A 9,019-nucleotide genomic window follows, 5' to 3' on the forward strand; every position below is an offset into this window, starting at 1 on the left:
GAACACACCACAGTCATGCTCAGTCGATGACTTCAGCTGCCTTTGTGCAGATACGACTTTCATGATCAAATTTGCCGCTTGCAACGCCGGTGAATGCTCGGTAGTCTCCATGCTGCAAGCCACGAACAAGACATATGCAGCATGCGGCATCCCCGTTCGTGACAAGACAAAGACCTTGATTGGGCCTGTAGCATCCATTGGAGCACTGGCGTTGGTGATGGTGATATCGCGACTTATCGACCGAGCTGTGTCTGCACAAGCGCAACTTGGCTGGGATGATTTATTCATTGGTCTCTCAGGCGTAAGTGTTGAAGTGGAGCAGAGGACCCAGAAGTTCTTTCGTACTGACTCTGCTCACACAGCTCGTCTCCATCGGCATGAATGTGCCTGTCATCGTTGCTGCAGGTCTCGGATTTGGCAGAGACATGTGGAGCATTCCAGCCGACAACATTACCGAAAGTCTGAAGTGGCTGTACGTAGCCTACTTTATGTACATGCTTGCGGAAGCGTTGTGCCAGATATCAATCCTCGCCTTCTACCTTCGCATCATGGTCGAGCCCCGGTTGCGTACAGTCGTGTGGATCTTGCTATGTGTGGTCGCTTGCTTCGGCATTGCCAACATGTTCGCCATGATCTTTCAATGCACACCGATTCCGTTCTTCTGGGATGGTTGGAGGGGCGAAATGGCAGGCTTCTGCGGAGTCGACGTGCGATTGTAAGTGAAGTCCACACACATGGTTGAGGACGCTGCTGATGCGTCCAAACAGGTTTGGCTTCGCTCGAGGTGGGATAGAGATCTTCCTTGACCTGGCGATCTTGACATTGCCGCTGCCAATGCTTGCCAAACTCAACATGTCCCCAAAGAAAAAAGTCCAGATCATGGCGATGTTCTGCGTTGGATTCATTATCACCGTCGTAAGCTGTCTCCGATTGTGGTCATTCGTTCAATTCGCGCAGACGACAAATCCAACTTGTAGGTGACTTGCACATATGTTTCAAGTTGTCGCTGACATAGTATCTGCAGATGATAACGTCTCAGGCCTTTACTGGTGCGCAACCGAGTCGAATCTCTTCACCGTGGTCGCATGTATGCCAGCGTGGCATGCAATTTTCCACAAGGCGTTGCGAAAAGTACGAGGTATCAGTACCTATGCGAGTCGTGGTCAGTATGATAGTGAAGGCCCAAGCAAGGGCTCATACTTGCGGCACAACCCAGACCAACGCAAGAACTCCATGCCCTTCGGGGCGATCAAGAAGGCTACAGATGTCGCCATCTATCGAACCGAAAGATCGAGCTCAGACGTAGAGCTGGTAGACAACAGGCGGCCGGTATGATGCAAGCGACTTGTAACAGTAGAAGTTTTTGTCGTTGTTTAGCGCGGGAGTTTGGTGTTCCGAATTCACTGTAGATAAAGTAAGCTCTCTTTCTTTGATCTCTTGGGTTATTGTGGTCTTTGTCCGATGGTCGTGTGCGATACCGCGAATTGTGAGGTGGCTGCAAGGGTGAGGTGGAAGCGGAAGGAGAATGAACAGCGTGACCCATCATCTGCGCTAAAACACAGCATATTTGCCCTTTCCGCCATGATTACTGCAGCCTCTGTGCTGCTCTTTACACGTCACTTCTGACTCCTTGTAGTCATCTTCATCGCTTGGGAAATGTTTTCTACAATGTTGCTGCACTAGGACTGTGGTAACTCTGCTGTGGACTCTTGGCACCGCACACGCGCCAAAGCATTCTTCTGTTCCATTGACTTTGTCAAATCCAAAGCAAATAATGCGCTGGCGCATGCAAAAAACATTGCTTACTTGGTCAACTCCATATCTCCACCAGCGCGCGTCAAAGGAACAACATGCAAAGCGTCCGTCCGCAGCGCTGCGCAACTGCACTGCAAAAAATCTTACCTAAACCCTTGTCAGCATGGCACCTTCGTTCACTAAGTACACTATGAATGTTGTACTCACATGACCCTCAATGACTTGCTTACTCAGCGCACTTGTGTATATAACTGCTCGCTGTAGCTCTCTCAAATGAAAACAACCTTCTCCTCCATTTCCTCATCTATGGGTTGCTATGTCTCCATTACCACTGTTATGAGCCCGGTATTCCCGCAATAAGCTGCGATATTCAAACAAGATTGTTCATTCTTTGATCACAGTTCATATGTAGTTGTATACGTTGCTCTTGTGCCTTATCTTGTGTTGATGCGGACTTATCGTCGTTGCTTCATGCTATCTTCTGAGATCAGTTCTCACATCCTCTAAGGCTATACCTCACATCTTCTCTGTCGCCTAACAAGGCAGCTCTTTTAGCCAACATGGCGTCCTCAAGTGTACTGGACGACCAAGTTGTTAGTCGCGCAGCAATCACCCTTGAGAACCAGCAGCGCTCTCAACGGGCCGTAGTACGGTATGGTGTAGCTGATTGGAGTACTGTACAACCAAAAGTTGTGTACTGTACGTACTGTAAGGTGGAAAGGCGTCAAATACGGTGCCTTACAGTACATACGGTGCCGTAGTTTCCTGATCAAGCTTAGTCTATCTGCAATAGTGAATGGCCGGATGATTCCTCAGCACTCGCATCCTCACCACAACTTCCTTTTCCCGCGTCCTTGTCAGCTGTTGTCATGGTTTGGGGTCTCTTTATCACGGTCAGGGTGCTCCTGCCTGTTGAACCTCACCTGCCATGAGTGTGACTGCCACGTCACACTAGCGTTGTTTACAGCTACTCACCTATATATACTGTTCGTAGCTTCACTCAATACAGCCTCAGTACAATCTTCAACTTCTTCCTTTGCGTACAGTTCACTGAACTCCGACAGCTGTATTGATGAACTTCTCCAGCCGTTGTAACAAGCTACCCACTAGATGATGACGTAGCCGGTTCTTCTGGAGTTGTAGAGCTTCAATTGTTGAGGGTGAAAGTGTGTTTCGATCAGCTGTAATTGATTGCTTGGCCGAGCTAAAACTGTGCTCATACTCACAGCTGGTGGTGGGTATACTCAGGAGGTTAATAGCCATCTTGAATAGTATGGGATACCTGTGCTGGCCATGGTTCACTCACCACTGCCAAGGATCCTTCTCCAGTATATCGTGATATGTGGGATTGTCGTTTTGTAAGTCCTCCCATAGTGTGTTATAGTGATCGTTTAGCTCTGTAGTACGCTTCCACTTCTTACGGTTCTTGGCACCAACAAGCAGGTTCTAATCGACTATCATTACATCATCAAATCAGGTTGTAGTTAATGCCAGGCCATTGGTGGGAGGGACTTTTAACCCTAATCCATGTCTTTCAGGAGGAGTACGTTGATGACACCATTGCAGTATCTCAGAAACCGGTTCGCCAACTCCTTCCTCCCTCCCCCACTCAAAACCCCTACTCCTGATGGATAAGTCCAAAGTCCTTCCTCTGACTTGGTTAAACATTAAATATTGCAGGAGTCCCTTTGCTTTGAGGGATCCTCTGCACAGGACATCTGGAGGATGAATGACTAACTATGACGCTAAGGATTACATATAAGGGGTTGACCCTGCAGGTAGATGCCAGATAAAATCTGTCGCAGTACAGTAAGAGGTGTGTCACAGTACAGTAAGAGGCCATGTTACAGTACTGTATGAGGTTGAGTAAAAGGACTGACTGGACCAGACTCCTTCAAACAGTAACAGTAACATAACAGCTTCACAGTCAATTCTTCTTTCTGTTCATTCACAGTATATAAACACACAGCTTGAGAGTGAACTTCAATTCCATTGCCCGATACCTATGGTATTCAGAACCGTTATGAAATCAGATGAATTTGATGAGGTTTGCCGGTTGCCTTTCGGCACAGTCCTATGTTGCTGGCATGCGTGCTAACCAGGTGCAGCCCGTTACACTACACACCTGATCGACAGCAAAACAACGCTCCATAACGTCAAGATCTAAATTTTCTTAATTGGGTAGCAAGTAGTCAAGAGAAAAGGATAACTAATTGATAATGGGGCAAGCCATCTACTTATACTTCAGTGTTATATGTGTCATGTGACTGTTACGATCAAGAAGCAACTCACACAACAACACTGAACGAACAGGACAACGCAACGATACGAGAGGAGCCGAGGAACTGTATTATCGATCGACCCGAGCAGTGAGGCCGCGTCGGCGATACTCAGTATGATCATCACTCTCAGTTGAGCAACTCGAGCGACTCGAGCAGTTAGGACGCGTCAGCGATACTCAGTGTGATCATCAATCTCGGTCGAACCGAGCAGTGAGGCCGCGTCGGCGATACTCAGTATGATCATCAATCTCAGTCAAGCAACTCGAGCAGTTAGGCCGCGTCAGTATACTTGGTACAAGCAGTATACTTGATACCGAGCGATCTGAGCAAATCCTCCTGCTAAAGTATATGACAAGTAGACACGCTGCCCTTATGGCATTGTATTCAACCTCGTCAATCAACTTTGTTATTGGAATCTCACTCGCTCTCGAGCCAGACAGTATACTCTGTACTACTCACTGCAACCAGTCGCCACGGTCTTTGACTAGACGACTACCTGATTATTACGAAGGTTATTACAACCCGCCCGGATAGTCTACCCCTGACCATCCGAGCTTTGCTTAGGTGACTGTCAACCCCTACGGACTCCCTGTATCTCCGCTTATCCCCGAGCGCCAATCGAATAGTGTCTACGAGCTTTGCTTAAGGCACGACTTCAACAGTGAACCTCTTTAAAAAGTTTCTCTTAGGAGAAAATTGTCACTAACAGACGATATTGCCAGGTGCACTTCATTGAGGCAGCTCCTAACTTGTCTCAGTACTTTGTTTTTGCTGCTACAATTTCACAAGTAAATGAGGCTACGTCAACTGGCTCACAACCAAGGATCAAACCTGGTCCTACTTGAATTCATCGCAATGACCTTCCTCCACCGCATCACTGGAAGGAGCTGAAGCGTCACGCACACAGGAAGCGGTTTGAGGCTGCTGCTGAGGCTGAATTCAACAGCTGCTGGAAGAAGGGCACTGTTACGATCCACTGCAGCCTAGCAGCACTATGACTTTTGGGACCACTAGAGTTACTCTCCCAAAGCAAGTAAACAGAGAGAGCACGCAAACCATGATCTCCTGCTCTCCTGCTTTCTTTCACCCTGTACTACTCATTGTTACCCAGTTATAAATGTAAGGGGCAGACCTGAGGGTAGGTGCCAGAACAAATCAGATGAATTTGGTGAAGTTTGCCAGCTGGCTGCCAACAGCGTTTGTGCTGCCGGCTGTGTGCTTTTGTTCGGCCGTACTTAGCTCCGAGGCTCGCGCTAGTTGAAGCTCTAACCGGGCTCAGCCTGTTACATCTAACTATGTACTAGGGTTGGGATCATAAAGTTAGTGTTAGTAATGTTAGTTTGGATGCGCTGAAGTGTTCGAATCTTGCGCCTGGGGAGGCGGAGAGTGCAGTTGACTTTGAGAAGTGGTTTCTGTGAAGGGGCCGATCATCTCTGAGGAAGGCGCATGCTTCAGGGTAATTCTTGAATGGGGCCAAATGACCACGTTATTTGCTTTCGCCAGGAAACAATATAATTTCCTGAGTTTTTCCCCACAATATTCTGATCCAATCTACACAGAGCTTCTGTGTCTGTACCTTCCTATTCCGCACTATTGCTATTTAATCAGGGACACAAACACCAGACCAGACGCTGTGACAGTTGTCTGCGCGTAACCTTGAGATAGTCTGTGAACCTGTTGTGTTGATTATGATTGCTCGTAACTTAGGCTATATAGTGATAAGGCTGAAGGGCGTCATGTCCTCCTATCCCAGCCGCTAGTGTGACGCTACTAGTGGCATGCGCTAGGAATCGGTGCCCACAGTTCATGCTCTCCCACAGAGATCCTTTGTTATGGACAGTCAACTGTCAGTCAGGTCTTTGCCGCGCAACTCCACTATGCGCAACCTGTCTCGTTGTCGATCGCGTATGGCGCGGTACTCCGGTCAAAGCACACCTTTGGCCCCCAACTTTTGCTCAGCAAGGTCAGGACCAGCGTTTGGCTAACAAATCGAACCGTCCGCCAAGTCAACACTGCATGTGCAATCATACCACACGAGAACGGATGCACAAGGTCGAGAGGCATTGTCTCAGCCTGATAAGGGCAAGTGCTGACGCCTGGCGGCCACCTATAAGTGCAAAGAGTCTACATTTCACAGGGCTGCTGATGAACTCCCAAGGACCTCCAGCCTTACAGAACAAAACACGAGACGAAACGGGCAACATATATCTATATTGAACCCGGCTTGCGACCTACTACCGTCGAGCAACTTAGCGCCATGGTTCTTCAGCCCGACTGGCCTGTCAAAGATATCTATACAGGCTTCTGGATCAATCGGTCCCGTGGCAAATTTTACGCTGCGACCCTTACGGTTGATCAACGCTTATGGAACTTAATTGTTGCTTTCATCGCTTTGTTTGTCGGCGCGGCAGCACGGAGCATTTGGAAGCTAATCCGCTTCGCACTTCATTATAAATTTTCCAGTCAGACTACCAGAGATGGTGTTCACAATCAGCGGCAAGCCGTGTTGCGTAACACACCTCTTGCGACCGATGCAGCCATACAGCTGCTAGAGGTTAGCTACGTCTGGCGCCATCGAGCTCAAGAAGGCACGGCAAGAACACTCATTCTCTTCAGCTTGGCCCTTGCCATCTCAGTGTCTACTACTGCAGCGGGTAAGTTGCCACTCAGCTCCAATGATGGAATGATGTCTCATCTCATCCCAGGTATCTTTTCATCGAGAATCCTAACTACCTCCACCAACGACGTCCTAATTATTAGTCCAAACTGTGGTGCTCTATTATCCGGCCCTTCTGTTGAATACAATGTTTGGCGCTCACGCTGGGCGAAGTACACTACCCAAAAGATGGTAGAGGATCTCTCTTACGCAACACGATGCTATGGCAGTCAAGATCCTGGATATTGTGACAAATTTGCCCAGGCAGACTTGCCGTATACTATTTACAGAAACGCATCTTGCCCTTTCGCACCAGAGCTGTGTCAATCAAGTTTTGGAAATCTGCTTCTTGACGCTGGTAACATCGACTCGGTACGTCACCTTGGGTTGAACGCCGGTCCTTCCTTCTCCCTACGTTATCGCACTCACTGCCCACCACTTAAGACTATGAGCGGTGAGGTGGTGATCAGTTCGTCGGGAGGCTCGGGAAACTACTCGTTTTACAACTTCACGCAACAGTATCTGGTCCCGACCCTCGGTTCATGGTATGGACAGGCCAACATCAGTGAAAAGGGAGACTACAAGATCTCGTACGTTGATATTCTATTGAACAATATCACTCCATCTGACGGGTTGCTCAGCACAATTCACTAATCGATATGCAGATATCAACTATCGGGAGCGGGAAGAGGTATGGAGTTCAGCTCTCGGCTCATGCAGTCTCATGATCAGGTTAGTCTGGTCTTCCTGGACGCTTCCGAGATTGTGTATGTGAACAAGACCGATGACCCGTGGTTCTCGGCTACAACTCCAGCTTATTTGTTCTCCAGCGAATGGTTGGGGGATGGTAACACTGGCTTTTACGCAGATGATTATGCTGGCGTTCTAGGATGTGCAACTCAGCGACAAATTTGCAATCCTAGCTTACCCGGTCCCACTAGCTGCGTAGACACTACTGGCAGCAGATGGTATGGAACTCGAGAGCTGAATGAGCTCCTTAAAAAGGCGTGGCCAAACCCTGAGGATGTTTACAAGATCTATTCGATCACGTCCGCACAAAATGGCCTGGATTTAGAAGCGTCAGAATCGTTCTATAATCACAAAGGAGCATCGCCACTTTTAGCACGCAATACTTTGCAAGGCTGGATCAACGTTACAGCTCCAGCGCATTGCCCACGAGAACCTTGGGTTGGGTACTTGGAAAAGAACAGATGAGCAAATCCCGGTGACCAATAAGGGCGATATCCTCGGGGTGTTTGACACTACCGACCGGAAACATGCTCGTCTGGTGAAGCCAAATACGGAGATGGAGGACATCAAGGTCGATGACGAAACCCCAGGGAACATTTTCCAGGATGTTGAAAATTCGGCCGCGGAAGGTGGAGTTGCAGACGGTGAAGTTGCAGCATCTGAAGTCGCGGATGGTGGAATTTAGGCTGGCAACCTTTCAGGTGCCAGGGCGCAGTACCTCCGGATAACAAGCAACGACCATGCTTCGACCTGGTAATTTTGTCAGCTCTGATGAATTACATACGAGCTTTAGGCATCGTGGCTTCGCCTTGAGATGCTGACAATACTATCGTATGTTGATCGTGATAAGTTTTGTTGGCAAGGTATGGTGGAAATTGCGTTGAGCATGCAAGCAACGATTGGAACGTCGACCATGATTAGGGTTATGAAGGGGCAAATGGGGGTCAGGGTTAGGAAAAAAGTTGTGGATATTTTCATTTAGTATTGTGGACCAAAGCTCTAGGAGTTCAGATCTGCCCTTATCTTGTCAATAGGTGTTGTGGTTGTGGAGTTATTGTTGTTTAAAGTGTATGGGTTGGTAGTCAATAGCCCAAACAAGTAAGGCTTGTTATCCAGGCGCACTAACCCAAAACGTATTTAATCAGCAATCCAACCAACACCGCACATTGCACCTGCGCCTGCACTCAATAACAGTCACTGAGGCTGGCAATACATTGTTTGAGTTAGTAAAAGACATGTAGCATCTTGAGGAGCATATATTTCTTGACTGTGGGCCATGTCTTGGGTTATGACAGAGAATGTGCTTTTGGTGGAATCCACTAACCTAAAACGTATTTAATCAGCAATCCAACCAACACCGCACATTGCACCTGCACCTGCACTTAATAATAGTCACTGAGGCTGGCAATACATTGTTTGAGTTAGTACAAGACATGTAGCATCTTGAGGAGCATATACTTCTTGACTGTAGGCAGTGTCTTGGGTTATAACTGAGAAGGTGCTTTTGATAGAACCCACTAACCCAAAAGGTATTTAATCAGCAATCTAACCAAAACACATCTCAGAGATGTTCAAT

The 9,019-nt window shown here is 47.9% G+C and overlaps 3 protein-coding genes across 3 annotated transcripts; all 3 read left to right on the plus strand.

Moving 5' to 3' along the window:
- Window positions 1-377: 377 nt before the first annotated feature.
- Window positions 378-1,335, plus strand: BU25DRAFT_434155 (uncharacterized protein; the record flags this gene model as incomplete). Its single annotated transcript, XM_033708844.1, has 3 exons — window positions 378-715; window positions 768-973; window positions 1,025-1,335. The coding sequence occupies 3 exons, from the start codon at window positions 378-380 to the stop codon at window positions 1,333-1,335; spliced, it is 855 nt and encodes a 284-aa protein (XP_033557804.1).
- Window positions 1,336-6,294: 4,959 nt separating this feature from the next.
- BU25DRAFT_400704 (uncharacterized protein) lies at window positions 6,295-7,164 on the plus strand (the record flags this gene model as incomplete). The annotated part of the gene is made up of 2 exons (XM_033704980.1): window positions 6,295-6,691; window positions 6,743-7,164. Coding segments are annotated over 2 exons (819 nt in total), but the record flags the coding sequence as incomplete, so codon positions are not given.
- Window positions 7,165-7,840: 676 nt separating this feature from the next.
- BU25DRAFT_308937 (uncharacterized protein) lies at window positions 7,841-7,990 on the plus strand (the record flags this gene model as incomplete). The annotated part of the gene is made up of 1 exon (XM_033702101.1): window positions 7,841-7,990. A coding segment is annotated over one exon (150 nt), but the record flags the coding sequence as incomplete, so codon positions are not given.
- Window positions 7,991-9,019: the final 1,029 nt, after the last annotated feature.

This window comes from Macroventuria anomochaeta (genome assembly GCF_010093625.1).
Source record: "Macroventuria anomochaeta strain CBS 525.71 unplaced genomic scaffold BU25scaffold_36, whole genome shotgun sequence".
Taxonomy (NCBI): domain Eukaryota; kingdom Fungi; phylum Ascomycota; class Dothideomycetes; order Pleosporales; family Didymellaceae; genus Macroventuria; species Macroventuria anomochaeta.